The sequence below is a fragment of the Numida meleagris genome, chromosome Z (assembly GCF_002078875.1).
Source record: "Numida meleagris isolate 19003 breed g44 Domestic line chromosome Z, NumMel1.0, whole genome shotgun sequence".
Classification (NCBI taxonomy): Eukaryota; Metazoa; Chordata; class Aves; order Galliformes; family Numididae; genus Numida; species Numida meleagris.
The window spans coordinates 12,378,992-12,392,167 of NC_034438.1; the positions used below are offsets into that span (position 1 = coordinate 12,378,992).

Here is a 13,176-nt window from a genome sequence, read left to right on the forward strand (position 1 = left end):
GAACAAAAAACCTCACTTGTTTTGCTTTCTTATTTCCAGGGTGAAGGATTGCTGCTGTCCTGTAATACCTAGTCCTAACAAGAGCAAAGTGCTGTCATTCAAAGAGTTTAAAGTAAGATCACTGAAAATCTAGTATTTTTTATTTTTCCCTTCTTGATTAGTAAATATTATCCAGTGTTAGCTACATTTAAAATGAGTGACACTCAAATGCAGAAATTGAATGCAAATTAATATCTTCATCTAATGGAAAACTTAGTGATAGCTAGATACTGCAAAAAATGAAAGCAAAATTATACACCGAATGAAATTTTTTGATAGAGTAAGTGCTTCTTCCAGCGCTGCTGTTCAAAACACAGTACTGTCTGAACACAACAGAACATACTGTGTGATGGTGCACTTTGATGCAGCCTATGAACTGTATCCGCCCATCCCTCGGCTGCATGTGTCCCTTGTGTTGTCATGTGAAGGAAAGAGAGCGATCCACTGAATGACTCCTGGGCGGATGCATGGGGCTCTGCCAGGTCTGATGGTGAGGAAAGGATTGGTAAAAGGCACTAGGCTTCCCCTGCAGGTCATATGAACCAGGAGCTGCTGCCTTAGTGCCATGTGCAAAGGGGCTGCATCAAAACAGGGGTGGCAAGCAGGGCGATTGCCCCCCTCTACTCTGCCCTTCTGATGCCCATCCTGCAGTACAGTGTCCAGGCCTGGAGCGCCCAGCACAAGAAAGACATGGAGCTGTTGGAGCAGGTCCAGAGAAAGGCCACAGAGATGGTCATAGGGCTGGAGCACCTCTACTCTGAAGATAGGCTGAAGGAGCTGAGCTTGTTCAGCCTGGAAAAGAGGCTTATGGAAGACCTCACTGTGGCTGTCCAGTGCTTGAAGAGAGCTTATAAGAAAGGTGGAGACTGACTTTCTACACAGTCTGATAGTGATAGAACAAGGAGAATGGTTTTAAACTGAACAAAGGGAGACTTTGATTAGTGAAGGACTGGCACATGTTACTCAGAAAAGCTGTGGATGGAGGCATTCGAGGCCAAGCTGGATGGGGCCCTGGGAAGCCTGTTCTAGTGGGTGGTAACCCCTGCCCCTAGGCACACTTTAAGGTTCCCCTCAACCCAAGCCATTCTGTGATTATATAAATGGTTGTGTGGATGTGACCCTTAGTGCCATATCCACCAATCTCTTAAAATATCTCCAGGAATGGGAACTCCACCACTTCCCTGGACAGCCTGCTCCAATGCTGTTTCTTTCTGTATCAGAGAGAGATACTCTGTGAATTTCACATAAAATCCAGCTTTCCTCTAACATTTTGTATTTTTCATTGATTTCTGTTCATTTAATCCAAACTCGAAACATTTATAAGGCAATTTTACAAGCCTTTAAGTTAATCACTCTCCTTCACTGAGTACTTTTTTTCTTTGATGCTTCTCCTGTAGATTGGTTCTGAGAAAGTACTGAAGCTAAGCAACTGCATTCCTGACACCCTAGCACTGGATAATAAGGTTGAGGCCAAAAAATTACGTCCACAGAGCCTGATGTCTTCAACGCCAACAGAAGATAAGATGGATGATCAGAATCTTTCCTCAGTTTATCATAACAAAAATGAGGAGAGAAGCTTTACATCCACATCTACACCTCAGACGCATACTTGGTTTGAAAATTTTGCTTATTCTTCTCATCTTGCAGTTGAAACCAATCCCTATAAAACACCAGAGACACTAGAAACTGGCAAGGGAGAACTGTCAGCAGTGCTGTACCAGCCACAGTACTACCTCAATATTTTGAATGGTGCTTCTGCCTCATCACCTGGAGAAGCAGCTGGCAGAAAGACCAATCTGAGATACATTTCACAAACAGATGTGCACTGCATTGGAAGGAGGCTTTGATGTGCCCTCTTTGAGTTTTTGTGTTACAAAATACAAACAGGAATTTCTGAATCCACAGCAACTTCTCTTTCCAGTATAGGCTTTCACAAGCCCAGATGTCCTACTCCTGTTATCTCTGCAAAGCTGCTCATTAATGACTAGTTCAAGAATACTGGCTTTTGCAGTGGAATGCTGTGTGCTATCATTTGATCAGAAATTACTGGCTTTAAGATTTGCAGGCCAATGTTTTGAAGCCTGTAATATGCAGTGGGAACTGTTTTTCCATCAGGACAGCTGTTTGTGGAGGTGTTACCAAGGCACTCATTGTGCACATAACCTTTTTTGGCATTAACCCTTGCACTTAGCAAACTCCAGACAATTATGTAAGCAGACACGAGTCAGATGCAGTTACATTAATCCCCTTCGCAAAGAACATATTCAGGCTATCAGCTGGATCTTCAGATACTATTGTTTGCATGTTAAAAAAAAATTCTTCCTCCAGCTAGTGATGAAGGAAAAGCATGCTAGCCGTGATTTTGAAACTCTCAAAGACATTCCTTTTGATATTTAACACATTTTAGCTTGCAGCATTTGCAGAAACATGAATTGAGCACTATGACTGTGTGATAACTGAGAATTTGAACAGCATACTGAGGTGAACTTGGTCTTCTTTGATTTTCAGAAATTATATGTTTGTAACAAGCACAACAGATTGTATCCAGTAGTAGTAACTGTATCCAAAAGACCTTCATTTCAAAAAAAGGCCTGTTTAAAGCAAACTTGAAATGTAGACTAAAATCAAGAGTTACCAAAGGAACTCTCATACAGGACTCAGTGAAAAAGGCTGATTATCCCATGAGCCACATTTACCAACATTTTAAATTCTGATGTGATGCAGGTTCTTCACAGCAGAGAGGACAGCTCTAACAAGGCGTTATTTCCTACTTCTGAGCTGCTGTTGGTGGGGCTTGGCTGCAGCAGTTGGTCACAAAGTGGCAGGGATAGCGTGGGTGGAGGTGATGCAGCGGGTGCTGCCTTCCTGATGGGAGGTGAGAGACCTGGGCCTGTCAGGAGCTCCCATCTCAGCTCCAGCAAAGGTGGCTCCTTTGGTCTTTCTTGGACTGAAGGCATTTTGTCATTTGGAAGCAAGAAAACAGCCTAACAGCAGGCACAGGCCAGCCTGGCAACATGAGAGCTCCGCCTGTCATCTACAAACCTTTCTGTGTGCTGCACGTGACAGCTCTTGTGTCACAAAACATAGGAACAGACTGTTCCGAGGAGAATTCGTGTAGGTGGAAGGGTACAGTCAGGGCACTAGAAAAATATTTCTCACATGGGGATAGAAAGGCATGTAAATGCATTTTTTTTTTTTTTTTTTAAGACATCTGTCTTGCATTAATAATGGCTGAATGGGTTCAAAACTGAAAGTTTTATTTCTTGTTTCATTTCTTGTTTATAATTCAGCTTTCACATCTGTTGTTGAAATGCTAACACTTGAATTGTGCAAACATCACATAATGGAAAGTAACTAATCTCAGTTTCAGTACTCTGAATAAAATAAAAATGGTGTACAAACTATTAAGGAGTCCCCTTCTATTTTTACAGGACATCTTACAAAGTATTAATGTAAAATATACTTTTGACAAAAAAATGTTTATTTGGAAAGCTTCAGCTTGTTCTAGTTAATTAGTAACATACAAATATAAATAAAATCTAATCCATTTCTAGTACTGAGAGGTACATATGAGACCAGAACAACTATGAGAAGTTTAAGTACATTTTATTAACAATGCATCCCTTTGATAAGATTATGCTTCAGGAGGCTTTTAATGCCCATAGACATGAACTGTACACACTATACAAAAAAAAAAACCACAAAAATCAAGGTGGGCAACACCATTTTGGGACAAGCCTCTGTTTAAATTATACACAGCTCAATGCAATATTCTTACGGAAAATATATAAATACTTTTTCTTTCTATGTTACAGGTATACAATATAAATCAGATTTCAATGTCTGTTCAGTGACCTACAAACACTAGAACCTCCAAATATTTAGCAGCGTATTACTAAATAAAGACAATGTGGGGCAGGGAGAGTAAGTCTTGAGATTTTCCTTGATCCCTTCCCTCCTCAGAATGATTAATTTACATCATCTCCTCTAATGCAGTTTTAGGGAGGCTGACAGCCCTGTATTGGAACAATGTTTCAATTGAGTCTATAAAATGTTTACCTTTGCTCCCTAAGATATTGCATCTTGTGATGAAACAACCTACTCAGTGGCAAAAAGGCATGTTACACTTTCTGGCATAAATTACGTTTCTCAAATTAAAGTGTATTTCACAAAGCAATTTAAGCAAAACGTGCAATTTCTGCATGCTGTGGCATTACTATCCATCTACGTCACAAACAGAGTCCAAAGAAAATGCACATTCTTTACTGAACATACAAATCTGATGAAAATAACTGTCCAGGGAACCAGAACCAAGTTAAGCCAAACAAAACAAGAACCACCAAAACAGGGAGACTGCAGCTTTGACCATGATAGGAACAGTGTTTCTAGCACATTCCCAAAGGACTTTCGCAGTTCTCACCTTGTATACAACTTCAATAAGCACATGATAACAAGTGTAACTGAAAGAAGTTTCAGGACCTGCTTTCATCTGGCTCCACAGTGAGCCCCGAATAACAAGAATTCTGCACAGCAGGAGGTGAGCAGAAAGCATGGAAGTGCTCCAAAGCACGGCAAGAATTTCTTCACTGCGATCCCTCAGCTTGAGCTCATACTCACAAGGTTAACGTAACCTTCCTGAAGCCCAAAAAGCCAGGCATCAAGACAAGAACTCAGACTAGGAAGCAGCAGCTACTCTTAAATTTCTCACTGGGATTTTATTAATCTATTCTTTTTGAAACGTTTCTCACATAATTATCTTCAGACACTGTGAAACAGTCAGAGTGCCATACATTTCTTCAGCTTCTTGGTGTAAATTCCAACTCTCAGTCAGGACGCCACAACATGTATTCCAAAATGACAAGAAAATGGGCAGTACTGTCACTATTGCCTTTTAAAACATTTCTAAGGGCAGCTCACCTCAATGTGCCAACCCCTGCACTCTGAACTACAAATTACTGTTTCTTGTGGGGAAAAAAATAAATCACTTTGGGTATACATGTCAGATCAAATAAGAACAGCCAGATAAAGAAAAGTGACTGCTGCCAGTACAACATGCCAAGCGTCCAGCATACAAGCTAAGTACCTCAAAGTCTGAGCATCTACAGCTCCAAGTGACAACCATGAGAGCTGGAAGCATTCAGCATCCCAGTATTTCAGGCACCAAAAGGGTCCTCCTCCCCTCTTTATGTAGAGAAGCAGGAAATAACTCAGAGCCCTGGAATTACATCTCTGCCCTTTGAAAAAGGCTCTCCCTTTCTATTTACTGCCAGAGATGACCAAGAAAGTGAGTCAGATAATTTAGTAGGCCACATTCCACTGGTTTCACAGTCAGGCTCTCCCTCCCATGAAGGCTTTCACCTCAGACCTGTTTAGAGTATTTCCTGTGAGCACGCTTAAGCAGTCAGGAGTTTCCTTGGCCACAGCAACCTGAATTTGTATACAGTGTCAGTGCGTGCTGTCTGCTTTACCATTTGTCCGATTGTGTTCCAACCATGAGCGGGTCTGTCAGCTTCCCTTCCTATGCCTTCCAGGGAAAGTAGAAGGATTCTTTACTAGGTTTAATAGACACTTTTTTTTTTTTTTTTAAATTTACCACAGTTTTCTTTTGAAGTTTTATCATGATACAAATACAGCCCCAAAATAAGAACTTTAAAAGGGATTTTTTAAAAAAAAGAAATTGATAGAATTAGAAATTCACAGTTTATAACTAGGTATCAGTATCCCTTCATTTGCCAATTAAAATGAAACACTAGTATGAGCTTAATGTAAATTATTTCTAGAAATGTATGTTATGTACAGACTTTACAACCTTTATGCTTACTAGCTGAAATCTACTGACACTCATACACTTAGAAAAAATCATTTTAACTAATTTGCAGCAATAATACATACATCAAGTTTCTATAGTCATGGATCCCCATACAAGCAAGTATTTTAGGAAGTTTAAGATTCAAAATCTTTCAAAAGTATATTGACATTGCTTTTGCTTACCTTTTTTTTTTTTAATAATCAGAGGCCTTTCTATTGTGCCTTCTACTTTAAGTGCTATGTATTAAGCTGGTAACAAATGAACACATGTGTTTTATTTAAATACAGGTGATAAAACTTGTTTATTTTGCTTTAACTGCAAAAAAAAAAAATACATGGAGTTGTTTGATGTAACCCCATCTAGTTACTAAAACACATCTCTTGTACTCTAGCCTAACTGAGGTAGTGTTTGAAACTACTGTGTAAGATACACCAGCCCCATTTTTGGGAACATTACATTACTTCCTTTGGAGTTTACACCACTATTTGGTCTACTGTGGTTGGCATTTTGGTTTTACAGAAGCATTTATTTTTTATAACCAGAGAAGTCCATTACTGGTGTGGTATGTTTTCAGAACATTTCAAAACATTTCTTGACACAGATACATTATTTCTGTCACTATGAAATATTTGAATTTAAAGATCCACTCCTTCTTTCAGTGGGAACTCATGAGACGAATCTCAGGAACTAGACTTGGCTATGAGCAGCAACTCACAGATCTGCTTTATGAGAATCTGATGGTACACAGTGCACATAAGAACACAGTGAAGTGATATCTGCAAAGCAGTGCTTATGTGGCAAAATGAAGTATTCAATAAAAGCAAGTACATTTTAAAATGTCACTAGGATTCTTGTTTTACTGCTCACAAGACAACTTACTGATATCCCCAGTAGCACACCTAGTAAGAATACGGTTATGAGTATCACTTATCTTATAAATTTCACTTATCTTAATTATTAATCTGACAATTACAAAAATGGTAAAAGTGAATGGATAAAAATACGTTCTACTTAGTACAGTCCAGCTGAATTATTCACCTATATCAAAATCAAAGGGTACCCCCTCCTATTACAGTCATTCTAACAAAGGTGGCCATGCTACTGTATATATACACATTTGCATATATTTATATTACCCTTGTATGAAGGCTTCTGTTTAGATGCATTATAAAAGTGATGGATTCCTATATTTTTCTTTTCCATTAGGCTTGCACTCCTTAATTTAGAAACTTCACCAGTTTGATAGATGCGTGTGTTTTCCTCATTAACAGTCACTGTATCATACAACTTTTGCAACAAGTCTCAAATACCAATATAAAATTCTAAGTTCTGCTGCTTCAAAATTTGGCGCTTAAGGCTTTTCACTACAATTATCAGCACTAGCTGATCCTTGATCACTCATCCACTGAAAATTCAATCAAACCTTCATTTTTATAAAAGGCTGTTTTCACGGAACTTGGAAAACTGCTCATATGCATTCTCACAAAAGCAGCAATGATTAAATGTCTTCAAGTCTAGTTTATACAATATTCATTTATCTGATACAAATCATGCCTGTTAAAGGTTTTTAGCTAAGAATAAGACCAACATTCACACTATATGAGCATGAGTGTAGAAACTGCAAACGCATGCATATCATTCAGGGAAAACAATTTGATTTCAGCATTTTAACTTTAAATGATTTGCTATTTTTAAATCAAACTGTAGTGAAAATCCTTAACTTGTTCAGATAAGATACACGTATGTAAATGTAATGAAAATGGAGAGACTGCTAATAAAACGACTTACAACTACAGTAACATTAAAATAACTTAAAGGAACCTCATATTCTGAGGCTTTTCTTTCTGTCTGAAGTTACAAACCGCCAAGTAGTGTTATAAACAGTACAAAAATCAACAGAAAAGATCTAACATTTATCCCCTGCTGTCCATGATCACAGCACAGCTCCCCATTGCTGGCAACGGAATGCACCCTCATCCAACTCCTGGGGTTTCATAAAAAAAAAAACAAAACAAGGCATAATTCTGCTTCTCCAGAACAGAATTAGAAGTCAATCATAGGTGTCTCTGTGTGTTGTTCAATTTTTTTTTTTAATTTAAGGTAAAAAATGAAATGAAAACTTGTGGAGGTGTTCAGTGCTCGGCTCTTGCATATACTGATAATTACTATTATTAGAACTATATAATGTTTAATAAATCCCCAAGGGACTCCATAGACTAGGGCAGTAATTGGTTGAGGAAGAAGTTTTTCAGTTCATTCTTCAGGTACCAGTAACTTCTGGAACAGTCTAAAAGATGATGCTCCAAACTTTATTATCCAGTCAATTGGAGGATGTCTGAGAATTCCAGGAAGTCTGCATGTAAGAACTGCGTGAGACATAGGTCAAGACTCAGCTGATGTATCAGTTACTGGTTGCTTTGTTGGTGTTGCTAAAATAGCCTCTGCTTCTTCATGCATCTGAAAGAAAAAAGTCAGTTGAAGTATTAATGTCATTAGAGATTTCACAAGAATATCGTTGCAAAATTGTATTTTTTAATAAACATACACCTGGAAGCATTTATTATTCAGCATAAGGAAACCTGCACCCAGTTGGCATATTTTGGTGCCTTTCAACCATCTGAACCCTCCACTTGCCTGTAAGAACTGCACATCTTGAAACAGCTCCTGAATGAACCTTCTGGATGGGAGTCGAAACGTACAATGTGCTAACAAGTAGGACACCTCAGAGTACAGGCATATATCATCAAATGCTTGAGGATACTTCTCCTTAATTCTGATCAACAACGACAAAACACAAAACAGATTTTTAGAAGTACTGAGAGCAGGTTGCCATGATATTCTTCAAAACGGTACAATTAAATTAACGAACTAGAACTCTTCAGTAACGGGCATTATAAATTCTGGATATGATGAACAAAGAAAAATCAGATCAGACAGCATTATTTCTTATAAAACTGGATGAAATATACATTAACAAGATGAAATAGAATATTCTATATAACAGAGCAAATAATATTAGAAGGCAAATCTTTGCTTAGCTTTTCTGCCATGTTCATCTATCTCTAGTAACCCACAACAGTATCTGCTTGAGACTATCGTGAAAAGTAAGAAATAAGGTCAAACTCTACCTCAGAGAACTTAAGACAATACAAACAACTAAATGCGGATAAAACATCTGAAGTGCATTTAACTTACGTCAGGAGTCCAGTTTCATGGCCCTTAGTTCCCACTGAACTGCTCAAATTGATTACCAAGCGTAAGACTTCTTTCCGGAGAAGTATTCTGCACACTGGCGTATCGTCTGGGATTGATTTTACTCCTGAAAAAACAGATTAATCAATTAGCAAATTAGCACTTGATTGTGCTGATTTTACATCACATAAGCTTGTTTTGAAATTCTGTAATACACATGCATGCATACACACATACAGGTATTTCCATACGTATTCTGAATTATCTTTAATTCTCATTAAAACTTAAATATTTTATTTTCATGAAGTTTTTTTTAAAGATAAACTAGCATTTCAAAAATTCTGAGACACATTTGGAAAAACTGAAGACTAAACACAGACTCAATTACAGTGCTGTATCTATTACTAAAGCATGTTGCTGGGTGAGATACTGAAAAAGTTATATTAATTCAAAATAGAAAGCAAATCAAAAACTGAAATGTGTCTCTTTACAGAAATTCAGTATTTTTTTTTAAAGAACTTTTTTTTTTCTACAGTGTTATGTTAAAAAGAAAAAATAATCAACCTGATTCCAATGTAGGATAGAGAAACGTTTAACTGCAAAATTCCATTCAACCAAAGCAGGATTTTCAAGTATATTTTCCCACCTGACGTAGCAATGTTCAATGTGGCTACCTCATTGATTAAGGCATCCAAAAGTGTTTAATTTTAAATAACAGACAACTTTCAGTAAATAAAATACACAAAACATAAAAATACTGTAAGAGCTATAGCTTCTAATAATATTAAGCTGTCAAACTCACCCAGTACAAGCTCTGTACTCTTGGTGCTGCTGGCTGAACCATGGGATACTGCATCACTACAGCCTGAAATCCCGGAAAATTTGGAGGAATGCACATCTAAGTGATTATGTATGGTCTGTCCACACCAGTCAGTATATGGAATGTCTGAGAAATCTGACAGAAACAAGATGTTGCATCTTTGTTATTCATACTTTTCCTCACCTGATTCTTCTCAACAGTGTTAAGTATGCAATATCCTGATGCACTCAGTATGGTAACTGCCAGCATATAAACAAGCTGGAAATTGGATGCTGAATTTTGGACAAATTATATTCAAAATGTTTAAAAATCTTAGATGTTTAAAAAGCTTTTAGAAGTGTTTAAGAAACATGCAAACAACTTGTCAGATTAAGGCTCCTAGAAATAGAAAAGACAAATGTCCATAGAAATACCATTAATTGCATAAAAAGTTTACTAATAAGAATTAATTTCAAAGTCAATATGAAAAAAACTTAAGATCCATCGCATAAGGATGAACAAAATTCAGCATTCTCCTTCAGTTTTATCACATTTCCCCACAAGGAACACTAACCTGCACGATTATATGAAGAATTCACTTTGTTATTAGGCTGATAACCCAGAATTTGAATGCAGACACAGTAAAGGCAGTTCTCATCTGTATGCTCCTGTAACCCAGTATCCTCTGTATTTTCTAAAAACTGAGAGGCATCTGAACGGCTGGTATTCATTATTTCTGTGAGACTGATCTGCTGTCGGAGCATCTGAAAAGGACTTTTGACTGTGTCACTTGTACCCGATGGAAGACCTGTAGATAAGCAGATAACAGAAAAAGCAAAACAAGATTAACAGTTAATATAACACAATTTTAATTAAACTTCCTACTCGAAAGCTGGGGAAGATCTAGGAAGACCTAGTAATTTTTTATTTTTTACTTAATTATTTTAAATTCCTAAAATCTGTTAGAATTCCAGAAATAAACATCAAGCTTTAGCCCCTGCTAACCAAATATAACACAACATTGTAAAGGACTGAATTAAATCTCTAAACACACATTGTTAGAGGGTATGCAGTTAATTCCAAAAGTATGTCAGTGATAACTAATACCCTAACACCCATGTAACACCAATATGTTACAAATTTTTGTAGCATCAAAGACGACTAATATATCCAAAGCATAAATTGTATATTCACAAGTGAAAATAGAAACTATTTTAAGAACTGTAACTAATTGCTTGTAACATCAAGAAACTAAACAATGCAGGAAAAGGACAAAGACTTTATAGCGCTTCCTTGGATAGAAAACATCAACAAGTAAGTTATGAACGATGAGCATACTGCAACTTAGCAAACAACAGCAAAGTCCCTTTGGGAGAATCAGCTGTATATATTACACTACAATCACGAAAGAAAGGAGTAAGTAGGATGTGTTTATTTGTATCCTCAAGTGCTTGTAATAAAGTTCCAGTTATTGAGAAGACAACAGCTATACTGTACTACTCTAGGACCAGTATCAATGAAAAAACACACACTGATGCCCTACAGATTTCTGATTGCTTTTGAAAGTGCTTTCCAGAACAAGTAAGGCATTTGTAAAGCACTGGCAGTCCTCGTGTACCACCTCCAATGATCAACTGTTACAGAAACATCACAGAAAGATAAAATTTAGTTCTGAAGTGAACACTTAACCCCTTTATTAGTTCCTATACATTCATATGTTAAGAATAAAATTTCCATGTAACATTATATATATAAATATATATATAGTGCATAAATATACATATCTTAGCTTAAATTATTTTCTTTTTTAACTGCACTATCACCACCTGTCATCAGCTAGCATTAGCTCATATTACAATGAAAAATCCTTAGTTTATTAGAGGTGGATGGACTTTACGGTGAAATTACACTGCCTTGCACTAGATTTTTAAAAAACAGAATTAATGATATACTACCCTAAAATTCAGAACGTAGCTGTCAACGCTTAACAGCTAACAATAACCTTTTCTGTAAATGGACAAATAAACCAAACAACTAACCCCAAACAACTTATGTACAAATTAAAACAGGAAGTTACAAAAGAGGAACAAAATACCTCCTGCATCAGGTGCAAAAACTCTTGCTCCACGGTCATCAAATGGAGGCGTAGTTTTCTTCTGGAAATATGGGGTCTCTTTTACCTGGAATATTCAATGGACAATCAAATTTAGCATGGGTGATAATTACACCCAAAGAACAACAGATTTTGTGAGGACAACTACAACAGAAAGATTAATAAGAGTACTAAAAAAAGCCAATGAAAACAAGAAAACATAGTTTTGTGAATAAACATCGATTAAGTAAGGCTTATAAGCAGTCACTAAGTAGAAAAACATAGTGGTGGCCTTTGAGATGTAGAGACGAGAGAGAAGAAATGAAGCAACATCAACATACCATAAAGATCATGAAGGAAAGAAAAACAAAGTAATCACAAAAATGAGAACAGACAGGTAAGATGGGAGGGCTTGCCTTCACTTTAGCTATTTTTGAGACAGGAACTGAGATTTTAAAAGCAAGGACTAAGTAAACTAAAGGTAAGAAAGCCACTGATTTATGTTTGACATAGATCATGTCCTCTCTTTGATAATTACGTAACAGATTACTAAACTTTGAGTTATCAGTGTGTTACACTGCAATGTGTTTCAACTAAGTAGAGGGAGGGAGGCAAGTGATAAGATACTGAGATAATCACATAATCATACGGGTTGGAAGGGACCTCTAGAGATCATGCCCAACTCCCCACTAAAGCAGCTTCCCTACAGCAGGCTGCATGTGCAGATATCCAAGCCAGTCTCGAATATCTCCAAAATACATTCCTTGAATGTGCAACAACCTATTTTCCTCCTTTCTGTAGATCTACTCTGTTCTGATGCAAATGCAACAGTTCACTGTCTTACATTAAAAATGCAAATAAACCCATTCACAGTATCATATACGTACCTGAAATATTTCATTGATATCCACTGGGAGAGCAAGGCCAATGTAATCATCAGAGCTTCCATATGTAGCATTAGAAACCATGGAACGAACAGAGGAAGAACGCTGAAGTGTGTTTTGGTTAATAGGACTTAATAAATCTTCCTTATCTAATGAAGCGTAACTTAAAGCTTTCATGAACCTGTAAGAATAAAATAAATTGCAGTCTTGGTAAAGCTGTCATCCTTGGACATTACAACTAAGAAGGGCTGTGGTCACAAAGACCACCCTCATCTTTCCTTCGTAGAACCCAGAGCTTGTTGTTCTTGTAGCTATAGATTTGTTTTTGTTCTGCCTCATATCACACTACATTGCTTTGCAG

The 13,176-nt window shown here is 37.1% G+C and overlaps 2 protein-coding genes across 5 annotated transcripts in view; one reads left to right on the forward strand and one right to left on the reverse strand.

The window, feature by feature from the left end:
- Positions 1–3,443, forward strand: part of LOC110389905 (oncostatin-M-specific receptor subunit beta-like) — a 33,530-nt gene extending 30,087 nt beyond the window's left edge. For all 4 annotated transcript variants that reach the window (XM_021380972.1, XM_021380970.1, XM_021380973.1 and 1 more), the window contains 2 exons: positions 40–112; positions 1,437–3,443. In XM_021380972.1, the coding sequence (XP_021236647.1) occupies positions 40–112; positions 1,437–1,886 (523 nt within the window). In that variant the 3' untranslated portion in view covers positions 1,887–3,443. The remainder of the gene's footprint in view (positions 1–39; positions 113–1,436) is intronic.
- The window catches only part of RICTOR (RPTOR independent companion of MTOR complex 2), a 77,900-nt gene continuing 70,294 nt past the window's right edge, over positions 5,571–13,176 (reverse strand). Inside the window, exons 32-38 of the mRNA XM_021380965.1 lie at positions 12,819–12,996; positions 11,935–12,019; positions 10,414–10,647; positions 9,843–9,995; positions 9,044–9,167; positions 8,483–8,621; positions 5,571–8,305 (exon numbers count right to left, since the gene is read on the reverse strand). Coding sequence (XP_021236640.1) covers positions 8,231–8,305; positions 8,483–8,621; positions 9,044–9,167; positions 9,843–9,995; positions 10,414–10,647; positions 11,935–12,019; positions 12,819–12,996 — 988 coding nt within the window. The 3' untranslated portion in view covers positions 5,571–8,230. The remainder of the gene's footprint in view (positions 8,306–8,482; positions 8,622–9,043; positions 9,168–9,842; positions 9,996–10,413; positions 10,648–11,934; positions 12,020–12,818; positions 12,997–13,176) is intronic.